The sequence below is a fragment of the Gymnoscopelus braueri genome (genome assembly GCF_963280865.1).
Source record: "Gymnoscopelus braueri genome assembly, chromosome: 19".
Classification (NCBI taxonomy): Eukaryota; Metazoa; Chordata; class Actinopteri; order Myctophiformes; family Myctophidae; genus Gymnoscopelus; species Gymnoscopelus braueri.
This window is the reverse complement of record NC_137621.1, coordinates 39,875,870-39,890,532: the sequence shown is the minus strand read 5'-3', so window position 1 is coordinate 39,890,532 and position 14,663 is coordinate 39,875,870. Positions and strand designations below refer to the sequence as shown.

The 14,663-nt window shown below is 45.4% G+C and overlaps 1 protein-coding gene across 1 annotated transcript in view; it reads right to left on the bottom strand.

Annotated features, from left to right (window-relative positions):
- myt1lb (myelin transcription factor 1-like, b) overlaps positions 1–14,663 on the bottom strand; it is a gene marked incomplete at both ends in the record, with an annotated part of 61,809 nt that overhangs the window by 9,648 nt on the left and 37,498 nt on the right. Inside the window, 5 exons of the mRNA XM_080414080.1 lie at positions 2,772–2,855; positions 3,445–3,507; positions 5,156–5,224; positions 7,319–7,440; positions 11,377–11,592. Coding sequence (XP_080270206.1) covers positions 2,772–2,855; positions 3,445–3,507; positions 5,156–5,224; positions 7,319–7,440; positions 11,377–11,592 — 554 coding nt within the window. The remainder of the gene's footprint in view (positions 1–2,771; positions 2,856–3,444; positions 3,508–5,155; positions 5,225–7,318; positions 7,441–11,376; positions 11,593–14,663) is intronic.

Genomic DNA, 14,663 nt, shown 5'->3' with positions numbered 1-14,663 from the left:
CCACTTGTCATATCTTCCACACACACCACCAAAACTGATTACGCCATCGCTCAGAGTGTGTGCAAATGTGGAACCAAAACGGACCCGTACGGGTCCGTTTTGGTTCCACGTTTGCACACACTCTGAGTTAAATTAACACTCAAGGTGTTACGTATAGGTTCAGCTGGGTGAATGTTATTGGTCCTGTCTTTTTAAAAAAATAGGCCGTTTTGGACTATTCATATTCTGTTAAAACTAAAAAAAAAAATTTTGGTATAGTGTTTAGGCTCTAGGTAAGAATAATATTATTATTGCTATGGGCTGTCTGAATCCTAAAGGTAAATCATGAGCTGTCATGTCGTGCAATACAATTATTAAGAATTCCTAATTATATTATAGGATTTAGAGTCTGGATTTTTCCACAAATCCAGATTCAGCGCCTCGATTTACACCTCGATTTACAGTCTAACACTGTAAATTAATGTATTGTTAACAGTTGACAAATAACATTAACTGTTGACACATTCCACTGAAATATCTCAAAAGGGAATAAGTGCGTAATAAGAAACTGATGGCAGAGGTAAGCTATTGGCTCCGCCCATGTCTATGAGCCGAAGTGTCCCTGAGCAAGACACTTAACAGCCCACCCCAGTGCTATTAGTTTTTCTATTATTTTGGATTCCCCATAATTTAACGAACAACACTCTGGTTTTTCAACGTTGACCCGTTTGTCTGGTCCCAGATCTCTCTACTCTCTGTGTGGGAGACTCTCAACACTGGTCCAGACCCATGGTCAGTTAAGTCTCATTCTTGTTCCAGCTCTGCACCGACCTGGAAGTCAACTCGGTTCAGCCTGGCATTTAACACATCCTGACCCACGCTGTTAAAGCCCCATCAACTGCCAAGTGTGTGACAAGGGCTACATGTGTGTTACGTGCCAGCGAAACTGTGCCAGTCTAGACTGCCCTCCAGGCAGATCTGACGCTCAGCTGGGAAGAGGGGGAAATGAGTTAGTCTTTATCCATGGGCTAATGAACACTGGCTGAGGTTCTGGTGAAGCGCCCCTACAAGACCCTTCTTGCTCTCCTAAGTGGCAGATGGGATATCCTGGCTCTCTCTCTCTCTCTTCCTCTCTCTCTCTCTTCCGCCCCTCGTGGTTTCAACACAGGTGAATCTTGTCAAAAGAGCGAGGCGTGGGGTAAAGCCCTCCGGAGAGGCCGAGCCCCAAGCCTGGCTCTAACCAAGCGAAGAAGAAGGGGGAATTGGGCCTCGCGTGGACACATCTAGGCAGAACGCCAACGAGAGAGCTCCCCGCAGTATACATCTAAGCTCCCTCGGGCCAAAAGCAGCGAGAGCTGGAGGGAGGTACATACAGCGTGACCATCCAAGGGTCAGGAATCCTGGCATTGCAGAGTGCAACAAATGCAGAGAATATTGAGTATAGTGTACTGTGGCCATTGCCCAATAAGAACGAAAGAGGCATCACATTTCAATTAAGGGGGAAACTCATCTATATCGTATCGTTGCTGTCGGGCAGAAACCTCTTATCTCCATATTTTAACTTTTTGTGTTTTTTCGTATAAATTAACGGACAACTACAGCGTCACACAAAGCATCAAAATCTGCAAGCTCTGCTTGCTCGAGCTTGCAGATCTGCTACTTTGGCTGTTTTTGAATTTGAATCCTGAAAAGTAACAGTTTTGGACATATAAGGTTTCCACCCGACAGAGACGATAGTTAATGTCCTAATAAATGTTATCAAATGATTAGAGATCGCATACAGAATACTCAAGATCAAAGCTGCATCAACCTCACTTTGAGTTACCCCCATAAAACTAAAGTAACACAGTCAAATCCTCATCAAATTCATCAAATCAGATAATTATCTTATTTTTGCAACTCTGAGGAGTGTCCAGATTGTAAGCGAAAGGAATGCAGCGACAGAAGGATCCTGCTCTTGTCTGGCGACCAACCGCCAACAGTAATTAGAGGCATTCATTTCCATGTCTACTGACGGCAGCTACAGAGAGAGATAATGGCCATGCCGAAGGGGAAGAGGGAAACTGTGGGAAACTGGCCGCTGTGCCCCCTCAGAACCCCAGTGGACCGACAAGATAGAGAGAGCGGCCAAAGAGTGTGTTGTTTGTACTCTCTGCACCACCAGAGAAATCAATGCAACTGCGGCGCGCAGGCCAGAAAGAAGCCCCATTGTGGGATTTAGGTGGACTCCAAATCAATCTCTCCTCCCTACTTCCTCCCTCGCTCCCTCTCTCTCTCTCTCCCTACTAGCGTCTTTGGGTTTTCACAGGGGGACTGCAGGCTCTTTCCCCTCTCAGAACCAACGGCTAACAGCTCTCGCATTTTAACCCATCAAAACCGGGAATGCATCTTTGTTCATTTTAGTTTTTTTAGGTTGGCTATTCAAAAATAGCAGACGTACAAGCTCGCAGCGCGTCACTTCGTGACGCGCTGCGAGCTTGTACATCTGCTATTTTTTTACTTTAATTGGAAAATATGCAGTGTATCAATTTGGGGGTCCTTGGCACGAAAAGGTGTGAGAACTACTGATTGAGAAGGCATCTGTAGAATCGGCCCCAGGTCTTCATGGGTTAACAAGTCGGGTCGTCTCGCGGCGCCTTCCGAGTTCGGGCGTAAACTTTTTCTTAAATGATTCGACGCGTGACGTTGTTGGGGGAACAGCGTATAAAATGTGTAATGGTGGTGGATGCTGATCCGTTTGGTTATTATCAGGGGATTTCTTTTTAGACTGATGAGGCGGAGTCCTCCATTACCTGATAGGCTCCTGGTCCTCCTTGTTCTCCTTACTGTGGATGATCTTTATCCCGCTCTTCCTGGCCCGCGGACACCCTGAGAGACTGCAGATAAATGACACTGCGTTAGTACACTCGTGTCTGTGTGTGTGTGTGTGTGTGTGTGTGTGTGTGTGTGTGTGTGTGTGTGTGTGTGTGGGGGTATGGCAGTATGTACTTATATGTCGGGAGGAGCATAGATAAAGCGAGAGAGTGTGGCTATACAGTGCGTATGCGTGTGTGTGTATGTGTATGTGTGTGTTGCTATGCTTGTGAGGACCAAATGTCCCCGTGTGTATAGTAGATTTTAAGAAATGGACACGTTGTGAGGAACCATTTACCTGGTCCTCACAAGAAAAATGTTTTATGGTAAAAAAAAAATGATTTTTAGAGTTTACGTTTACGATTACAAAAAGATTCAGGTTGGGGTTTAAGGTTAGGCATTCAGAGTTTAGTGTTCAGGAGTTAGGATTAGAGTTTTTATAGATATAGTTATACTTATCTACGCGTTGTGAGCTTGTAGATTGACACATTTTTGGCTTTAGGCTTACGGATAAAATGCCCCAAACTTTTCCTAAAATGTTGATGTCCTCACACGTATAGTGATGTTGCGTGTGCGTGTGCGACTGTGCGTGTGCATGTGCGTGTGTGTTACCTTCTGTGTGAAGCGTAGTTGCCAGTGATATGCCCCGAACCATCGCACCCCGGTGTCGGGCACCTGGGGACACAAAACGCACAAAACGACTCAGGGCCTACAGCAAAAACTATAACACCGAGGAGGGGCAATGCAGTCACGCTGTTCAGGGCACACAGTCTCTGTGGCATCATGTTCCTGTTACTGTTTAACCCATTCAATCCGGGAACGCATCTGTGTCATTTTAAGATTTCTTTGGCTATTCAAAAATAGCAGATATACAAGCTCATAGCGCCGCGCAATGAGCTTCTAGATCTGCTATTTTTGAATAATCGTATATATTTTTTAAAGCGAACATTTGTAACTGTCAAATGTCTCAACAAATGTCAACAAATGTCAACAAAAACTATTGTTCTCTATATCAGTGGTGCTCAAACTTTTTCTAGTCAAGGACCCCCAAAATGATATGTTTTTGGCCACCGATGCACATCAAAATATGTTGTTCCAGGGACCACCCAGAAGCAAAGATTTGAGATAAAAATGTTGTTTCAAAAGAGATATATATACAGTACTAAAAGATTTGCACAAATGTTCAAGATTTTTCAAAAATTGCAGATCTACAAGCTCATAGTTTGGCACCGAGTGCCGCGCTATGAGCTTGTAGATCTGCTATTTTTTGAATAGCCAAAGAAATCTTAAAATGACACAGATGCGTTCCTGGATTAAATGGGATAATGTACATTTCAGGATACTGCAGACTAGCAACATTTCCTACCAAACAAACACACAATGATCCTGATGTCAGTCAATCAGCCTCTTTACAGCTCCTTAGAATTACTGTTAAACAATGTATAGCTCCCTGCTGCTAGCAGGGCAACTAAACAAGTAGAAACAACTAGAAACAAGTACGAGCGGACTGACATAGAAACCGGTTAACCAATTAAAACCCCAGCATCCCGTATTGTGGGGAAAGCTTTTGCAGAAAATAGCAGACACTGCGACGAGTTGTGAGCTTGTCGATCTGCCGTTTTCAGTGAAAGCCCACAATAACAGACAACTGAAAAGACACTAGTATAGAGCCCTGAGGGACTCCACTCGACCATATAGGCTATAGGGTTTAAGTGGTTAAAGGGATAGTTCACCCAAAAGATTTTTTTCCCCTATCGATTACTCACCCCATGGAGACTTGAATTTATGGATATTGTTTTGTTTTTGCATTCGCATTCCTCAGCCAATAATTACCAGCAGACGGGTAGGCAGCGGTTCCGGTAGGAGACACAAAGGAGACTCTTTGTGTCTCCAACCGGAACCGCTACCGGTCATCAAATTATTGGCTTAGGAATGCAACAAAAACAAAAAAATATTCATGAATTCAAGTCTCCATGGGGTGAGTAATCAATAGAAAAAAGTCCTTTTGGGGGTGAACTATACCTTTAACCACTGTATATTTAGTCAACTAATATTTAGTTGACCGGGGTCGGCTCTGTACTTGGTCCGTTATTTCCCCTCTACACCAAATCTCTTGGCCGGAAATAGCCGATCTACAAGCTCACAATGTGGCGCGTTGCAACATATTGTGAGCTTGTAGATCTGCTATTTCTGGTGAATGTTCCCCCGTAGAATAACGATGCAAAGGATAAAGTGGTTAACAAGGCTGACCTGTTTCTGGGTAGAATGAACATATAAGAAATCATTGGAGGAAAAGAAGTCTGTGACTCCTCTCATTCCTTACTTGAGCTCTTGAGCGTTGGTGGCCAACATGCTTCGAATGCTTTTATCAGCTAAAGGACAACCTGAGAGACTGGAAAACACAGCAGCAAAACATTAGCTTCTCGATAAGTGAACACGATGAGCAAACCACTGAAGTACAATACATATTCACACAACACATATTTAAACACATACACACAAAAAAACTATTTGACAAGATGGGAAATGCAAGGAAGCCATGTTGCAAGTGCAGGGGAGTTGATAAAAGACGTTAACCCTCTGAGTGTTTCAGTTCAGTTTGATCTGTGGTTTATGCACAGCCAACACCTCCTACAGATGTGTGAGCACAACACATCTCGCAGACGTGTTATGCACATTTTGTGTTATGCACCAAAATGTACCCATGTATCCCGTGGTTACTTGCAAAAAAGAGTTATACAGTTGGAGTCACGTTATGCCTTAAAATGGATGTTGAACTTTGGTAGAATGTTGGGTTGTACAGCTACCTGGGCAAGATATAACATATCGTTGCTGTCGGCCAGAAACCTCTTATCTCCATATTTAACCTTTTGTTTTTGTAAATTAACGCCCTACTAGATCATACTACGGCGTCACACAAAAGCATCAAAAGTAACAGATATGCAAGCTCAAAATGTGGCGTGAAGCGACGCGTTTTGAGTTTGAAGATCTGCTACTTTTGCTATTTTAGAATTTGAATCCTGAAAACAGTTTTGGACAAATGAGGTTAAAATAAATATTGTCAATCATCTTTATCTGCTGCTTCTGTGCTCCGCGCATGAGAACTGGACATAGTCTCATGGTGAAACCAAAAAAATCTTAAAATCACACTTTTGGCAAATAAAGAAAGGCAAACAAAGGCCAATAGAAACAACATGTTATTTAGTGAGTGAAAGGTTTATTGAGCACACACGCAGATAAAGGTGATGGACAATATTTGGACTTCGTATCACGCTGAGGTAGCCATAAAAACCCATGTTTCTACCAACGTTCAGCATGGCTTTAAGTCCAGTCTTAGTCCCTAAACCTATTTCAGGGGGACAATCTCAATGGACCATGTGCATAAAGTAATGTCAGTTCCCTGGATTGACATTCCACTTACTCTGAGCCAGAAACTGTACCGTGAAACTGCCAACTGTGCATGGTGGAAAAGAGCCAAGGACTGAATGACATTGATCCAGGAGGCTGACATATTTTTGCAACACATGCACCACTTGTGCTCCTTTAGTGTCATTATTATGTCTTTGGGATTTCAGGTTTCCGATATAGTCAAAGGGTTAACGGATCAGAGAGAGAGAGAGAAGCATTCTGCCTACTGTTGTGTGGACTGCGCGGTCGAGGAGGTAAGCTGAAAACAATAAATCGGGCTGAGATAAAGACTCAGTAACCACCGGGAGAAAAGGAAGTCACACCTTCGATGTGAGGCAAAATTGCTCGTCAAGTGACCACTTCCATCACATGCCGGTGTAGGACATCTGCCACCGGGAAAAATAGAGCCCAAAAGGGAGAAGAGGAAAAAACTTGAAGAAAGTTGGTTTCTTGCTTTTAAAATGTGACTTTTTTGTTGATAATGTTTAAAAACGTCATTGTTTCCAGTTTCGCTTCACTGTCTGCGATCCACAGGTGGTAAATAATTGTCCCCAGAGACAATTTTACTCATTGTAATGCTGAGAGCGATCAGTGCTACTGCAAGTGCCGTTTACGCCGAAGAAGCATCGGGAGACGGAAAATGCGATGGAAGCCATAGATAGAAGAAGGTAGTAGCAAGTATTAGCAAGCCACTGGCAATAGCTCCAAGAGAAGAAGAGAAGGGTGAACGTGAAGCTCGATTCATACTTTGTCGCACGGCGGTGTCGCGCGCCAAAAATGGCCGAGTGACAAGCTTACGACGCAAGTCGGCTTGTCGGGCGGCTATCTTTGCCGCGCGTCGTCATGCGATGGAGCATAAATTAGGCATGATGAAGACGGGAGGGCGATGAACAGAGAGAGCGGTGTCGCAGGGAACAAAAGAGAAAAAAAGGGGGGGGGGGTGGAGGTGGAGCATAGGGTGGAGTGGGCAGCAACAGGTGGGTGTTTAGGCATGTAGGAGGGTGAGGGGGCAATGCGGTTGGGGGGCTCGGGTGGAGAGGAGGAGGCGGGCGGGGCGGGCAGGGCGAGGTGATCTTACGTTATCAGGTCCTTCTTGCTCTCCTTGCAGTGGATGTACTTGGGCTTGGGACTGGGCATGCTCACGTCTGTGGCGTATGCACGGTCGTCCAGCAGGTCGTGGAACGGGTCCAGGTCGTCCGGCTGCAGGAGGGAGGGAGGGAGGGAGGGAGGGAGGGAAGGAGGCAAGGAAGGAAGGAAGGAAGGAAGGAAGGAAGGAAGGAAGGAAGGAAGAGATAGAGAGAGAGAGAGGAGGACTTTAAGTCTTAAGAGGCCTGTTTCTTGGTCTCTTCTCACTCAAACCCTAGCGTCCCTATTCTGGGGCAAATATTCCATACATTCAAAATAGCACATCTGCTATTTAGTGTCCAGGTAGCTGCTCAGTCGGTAGAGCTCTCGCCTTTGGACCACAAGCGTATAAGTACTGGGAGCTGATAGTAGGTGTGGCGCTCCATCTCCCAGGGGTCTAGCGCATTGAAACAGGGATAGACTACCGCGCTCTCCGTCGATACCGACAATAAGCCTCTCCCACCTACTTACTTACATCTACAAGCCGCGCGATGCGTTTTGAGCTTGCCTTTTCAATTTGGATATTTTCTAAGGAAAAGTGCAGAGAAAATGTGGAGGCCTCGTGTAGACCCCTGGGGGACTCCGGACAACTAAGTACATATAGGGTTTAAGTGGTTAAAACAGAAGAATCAGGTCCTCATAGAGTTCATTATAAGCTTCAGGACACTCGTCTTTACCCATTACCCTCTCTCTCTCGCACACACATGCGCAAGCACGCACACACACGCACACGCACACCCACACACACACATGCGGGCGCGCACGCACACACGCACGCACGCACGCACGCACGCACACACACACACACACACACACACACACACACACACACACACACACACACACACACACACACACACACACACACACACACACACACACACAGTGCACAAAGACGCTTTGTCAATTTGAATGCTAATGGTTGAGCCTGGGTGACTTTGTTGAAGCTCACCTGTCAGTCTAGAAAGCTAGAGAGAATAGCTTCCCAGGGAGAGAGGAAATAATGACTTAGCTCGCTGCCAAGTGGAAGTGAACATGTGTGTGTGTGTGTGTGTGTGTATGTGTATGTATGTGTGTATGTGTGTGTGTGCGCGCACGTCTGCACGCTTGTGTGTAGTGTGTACACATTGCTTTCGTAGACATCCCGGTGTGCGTACCGCACCGCACGTGCATGGGAGGTGACTGAGCTCAGCGGTGCAAACCATAGCCCCGCCACTAGATGGCACTGTGGCTTAGCCTCAGATCGCTTGCATGGGGCAGGCAGGCAGGCAGGCAGTGTGTATGCATGCAGGGGGCTGTGTGCTTTGTCTGCAGTGCAAGCAGCCAGGGCACGGCGGCTGTTGATGCAAATCCGCTTCTCCTCCCCCCTCCCGCTCTCCCAGTGTATGTACAGTAATGCCCATAAAGAGACAGGTCCAGATACAGCCCAAATTACCCAGCATTCAAGCTGTATCAGAGTGCACGGCGCTGGGTCAGCCGGTGAGCTCCTCTAATTATAGGGAGCGGAGGCTGTGAGGGTGCAGACAGCAAGACACGCACATGCATACATATAGAGAGACAGAGCACATGCATACATATAGAGAGACAGAGCACATGCATACATATAGAGAGAGACAGAGCACATGCATACATATAGAGATACAGAGCACATGCATACATATAGAGATACAGAGCACATGCATACATATAGAGATACAGAGCACATGCATACATATAGAGAGACAGAGCACATGCATACATATAGAGAGAGACAGAGCACATGCATACATATAGAGAGACAGAGCACATGCATACATATAGAGAGAGACAGAGCACATGCATACATATAGAGATACAGAGCACATGCATACATATAGAGATACAGAGCACATGCATACATATAGAGAGACAGAGCACATGCATACATATAGAGAGACAGAGCACATGCATACATATAGAGAGAGACAGAGCACATGCATACATATAGAGAGACAGAGCACATGCATACATATAGAGAGAGACAGAGCACATGCATACATATAGAGATACAGAGCACATGCATACATATAGAGATACAGAGCACATGCATACATATAGAGAGACAGAGCACATGCATACATATAGAGATACAGAGCACATGCATACATATAGAGAGACAGAGCACATGCATACATATAGAGAGACAGAGCACATACATACATCCATAGATATAGAGAGACGGAGCCACAACCAGGCAGTGGATGGACATATGTACATACATGCACTGAAGCACAGCCACAAACACACACACACACCACACCACACGCACACGCACACGCACACACACACACACACACACACACACACACACACACACACACACACACACAGTCACACGCGCACACAGCCACGCACACACACAAAGCATGCATGCTGTCTACAAACATGCACAAGGTCTGTGTCTCTCTCTCTCTCACACACACACACACACACGCACACGAACGCACACACACGCACACCGGGGCGTTGTGCAGCGGGCACATTGATTTCCAGCCGCTCTTTGATGAGATGAGCTATTCCGATTCCCTCCCAAGGTGCTACTTTGCATAATTCATTTTTGGAGAAGAGGAGCGAAATGTAAAAACAGAAAGCCAGCATGCAGGGAGCATGATCCAAAACAGAGGCAGCTACCTCGGTGCACTGCGACGCTGACATCAATTAGCATGCAGATTCATTAGGCTTTTCTTACCCCTCCTCAACCCCCCATGCCATCCCACCCCACCCTCCGCCCTAATATGACTTTCTAATGATTCCAAATATACCTGTGAGTCAGCCTGGGAAGTAAGTAACCTAGAATACAATCAGACTGCAATGCAAATATTTTAACTCTGAGGCTCTGAGTGCAGAATTAATTGCTTGGAGGCAGAAAATTCAGGCTGGGGCCAGACGTAAAAAAGACAATATTGATATTGTACGCCGATGAACTGTAATTTTTATTTTTTAAGGTGGCACCCTGAATTCAACGCGCACCACCAACCATTTCTCATTATCGTGCGTGCCACAAGTAACACCTCGTATCATAAAACAACATACTTTTGCACAGTGAATAAATACAATAAAAAACATTTATTAAAAAGATAATAAAACAACATACTGTACACCGTGCATCGACGCGATACAATTTACAATTTATGCTATTTACCCTGACACTTTTATCCAGAGCGACTTAGAAGTGTGAGATCAGAGTAAATGGCATGAGCCCTAGTCAACAAATGACAGGGTGAATGGTCGCATAAGACTTAAGTACAGTTCAAAGAAAAACTATTTCATACCTAACCCCTGGTGCACTTTCAGCTTCACTGCTCATCAATAGCGTAATTTCTAACCAGTACAGGGGCGACAATCTCAGCCAAAGTAAACAGAAAAGCCTCTCAACCTGCTGGGATGGCCGACAGGCCATCAAACAATGTAAACCAGTGGTTCTCAAACCTTTTCATGTCAATGACAGGATATTTTTGAATAGCCAAAGTATAAAACATGGTTAAAATGATTGTGATTCTACATTAACTAATTATGGACCCCCTAGATTCCAGGGGCTTCGTGGACTGAAAATCTGGTTTCAAGTGGTCTCCTTATATAGGCGTGTCACATCTGTGACATAATGTGTCCAGAAACGTGACATTTCTCACCCGCTAAACGTTGAACCGCAAGAGGCCCATAACCAGCATAATTAGTTAATACAGCATCACAATCATTTTAACCACTTTAACCATTATGTTATACTTTAGCTATTCCAAAAATAGCAGATCTACAACTTCAAGTAGATCTGCTATTTTTGAAACATCTTGAAAGTGTGTGCAAATCTTTGAAAAATTTTAAGCGAACATTGTTAACATACATCTTTGCTTCTGGGGGTCCCTGGCACATGCACTCAGTGGTGGAAATAGTACTACAATGTTTTACTTGAGTACATGTACTTAGTTACTTTCCACCACTGCATGCACTTGACACAGGAGGGGAGGGGGGGGGGGGGGCGCTCTAGCCTGGTCCTACCTCCTTATCGTCCTCGTCTATGCGTTTGATCTTGGTGTAGTCTACGGGCAGGTCCCAGCAGTCGGCGGGGTCGGCCATGCCGTAGCAGCGGGAGCCCAGCAGGGCGGCCTGCCGCTGGGGGGACATGGGCTCCAGAGGGGTGAGGACCGCGCCGCCCAGCCGCTTGCTCATGCTCAGGTCCAACGTGCCGTTCTCGTCCACGTCTAGGTTGGGACTCTGAAAAGCAGTGGTGGGAAAAAGTGCAAAAATTGTTTTACTTAAGCAAAAGTATCAATACTGCAATTATAGAAGTACTCTGTTACAAGTGAAAGTCCGGAATTGAGTAATGGTACAAAAGTATTAGTATCAAAATGTACTTAAAGTACCAAAAGTAGAAAGTACTCATTATGCATGTTTGATTATGGGAAGGAATGAATGGATGCACAGAATATAGGGAGGCATGGATGGAGAGAAGGGAAATGAGAGAGAGAGAGTTTCCTAATTAAATAACAGTCAATCAATCAAGGTATTTAAAGTCAAGCATAATATTCATATTCTAGGATCGGCGGTGGGCAAATTAAACAGCAGCTGAATACATTACAGTCCTCCAAAGGAGGGCAGAGGAAGTGCCTGATTTGTTTTCTAAGAATGGAGGTGATGGGCTCCATGTTTGAGCCCATTGTAGATGTCTGGAAGGATTCAAGGACCTCGAACCATTGAACCATTGAATCAGACGTAACAATGAGGAACGCCGTGAACCTTGAATCAAGGTTCACAGCGTTCCTCATTGTTAGACGTCTTGTGTACGGCACACTAGTCACAAACAGTAAAACATGTCTTTTGTCCTGGTTCAGACATTGTAGTAGTAGCACTGATAATAATAATAATAATAATAATAATAATAATAATAATAATAATAATAATAATAATAATAATAATAATAATAATAATAATAGCATATCGTCGCTGTCGGGTAGAAGCCTCATATCTCCATATTTCAACTAGTGTTGATTTAGATAGCCAATTTTGATTCACTTTCGTTTTAGTCATATTTTAGTCATCTGAAATATTTTACTGTTTTTCTAGTTTTAGTTATTGATTTAGTCGACTAAAATATATTTTGGCGGTGCCTTGATGGCGTCGTAATGGCTGATTTTACACTTGGTTGCATGCTGAAAAAAGGCGATCTACAAGCTCACAACGCGTCGCAGCGCGACGCGTTGTGACCTTGTAGATCTGCTATTTTCAGAGTGCAACACCTGAGCACAACCAAGCATAAAATGACTTAGTTTAGTTGGATCTCTGGATCTACTGGATCTCTTCTCTACTAGTCCCTCCCTAACATTTTAGACGAATATTTTTCGTCATAGTTTTAGTCGCCGAAATCAACACTGATTTCAACTTGTCAAATGTTGATTTCTCCGTCGTACAAGAGTGTCGCACAAAAGTAGTGAAAATAGCTCACAGCGTGTATACGCGCTGTGAGCTTGAAAAACGTAAAAATTATAATATCAAAGGAACGGTTTTGGACATACAAGGTTTCCACCCGACAGCAACGATGTAATAATTTTAATAGCACACAGGATGAATCAAGCACAATGCTATAACGTTCAGAGATTTCTCCATCCGGGCTGCAACAGTGAATTGATGCAGTAGAACCAACATGGTGTTGGAGGGAGAGGTCCTCAGCATGCACAAGGACAAACTGCATCCCTCTGCCAACCCCTCCCTCACTATGTCTCTCTCTCTCTTTCTCTCTCCACGTCTCCCTCCTATCCCTACATACCCGCTACTACAGGCTGCTCTTGGATTCTGTGCCGTCAGACCGGTGTGTGTGTGTGTGTGTGTGTGTGTGTGTGTGTGTGTGTGTGTGTGTGTGTGTGTGTGTGTGTGTGTGTGTGTGTGTGTGTGTGTGTGTGTGTGTGTGTGTGTGTGTGTAAGTACGTGCATGCTTGCATCTGCGCATGTGTATGTCTGTGTGTCACTATGGGGACATCCAAATTAGTGTGTTGTGAGGAATGGAAGCATCCGGAGCCTGGCTGCATGTACGTGTGTGTGTGTGTGTGTGTGTGTGTGTGTGTGTGTGTGTGTGTGTGTGTGTGTGTGTGTGTGTGTGTGTGTGTGTGTGTGTGTGTGTGTGTGTGTGTGTGTGTGTGCGCACGTGTCTGCGTGAGCCTGATTTGAGTGGACACCATAGGGGAACTGGGCGGTTTAGGGTTAGGGGTGGTGTGTGTGTGTGTGTGTGTGTGTGTGTGTGTGTGTGTGTGTGTGTGTGTGTGTGTGTGTGTGTGCGCGCACGCGGGGGTGGGGTGGGGGGGGGTGGTTGGCAATGAGCAGTTCCCAGAACTAGACCACAGCCTGCTCGCCAGCCAGCCTGCCCCCAAAAATAGACAGAACTATACGGTGTTCTGGAACAAACTGGGCCATGGTCTTATACCAGTCTGACTGCACCCAGAACATCACTCACTTCTCTTCCCTCGTGTACGCATTTGTGTGCATGCGTGTGTGCGTCCGTCTGCGTGTGTGTGTGTGTGTGTGTGTGCATGCGTGTGTGTGCGTCCGCCTGTGTGTGTGTGCGTGCATGTGTGCGCGCATAATTGTGTGTGTGTGTGTGTGTGTGTGTGTGTGTGTGTGTGTGTGTGTGTGTGTGTGTGTGTGTGTGTGTGTGTGTGGAAGTGCTTTCATCTACATCTGGCACAAACGTACCAAGAGATCCCCGCTTCCCCTCAAGCGCTGTGTTTTTAGAAACAAGCATGCGTGAATTGTCTTTCGTGTGTGCGCACGCACGCACACACACACACACACACACACACACACACACACACACACACACACACACACACACACACACACACACACACACACACACACACACACACAGTCACACACACACACACACACACACACACACACACACACACACAGTATATGCATGCGCGCGCGTGCGCGTGTGTGTGTGTGTGTGTGTTTACCACCTTGCCCTTGCTTTCATTAACATCCCTTTCTCTGACTCCTCTCTTCTCATATCCCCTCGCCTTCTTTTTATGCACTGCACTCTCTCTCTCTCTCTTTGTCTCTCTCTCTCTCTCCTCTTCTTGTTGGTGAGAAGGAAAGCCCGCTCTAATGCTGATTCCATCCGACAGCGTCCCCGGGGGTGGATTCTCCCCGTGTCTCGACCGAAAGCCAGAAAAAAAGCGAAAAGAAGGAGAAAAAAACCCACCAACAACTCTGTTTATGATGCAGCTCTCTCGGACTCAGAGGATTAGCTGATAGATTTGGGACTTTGGGATCAACGTGGCATGAATCAC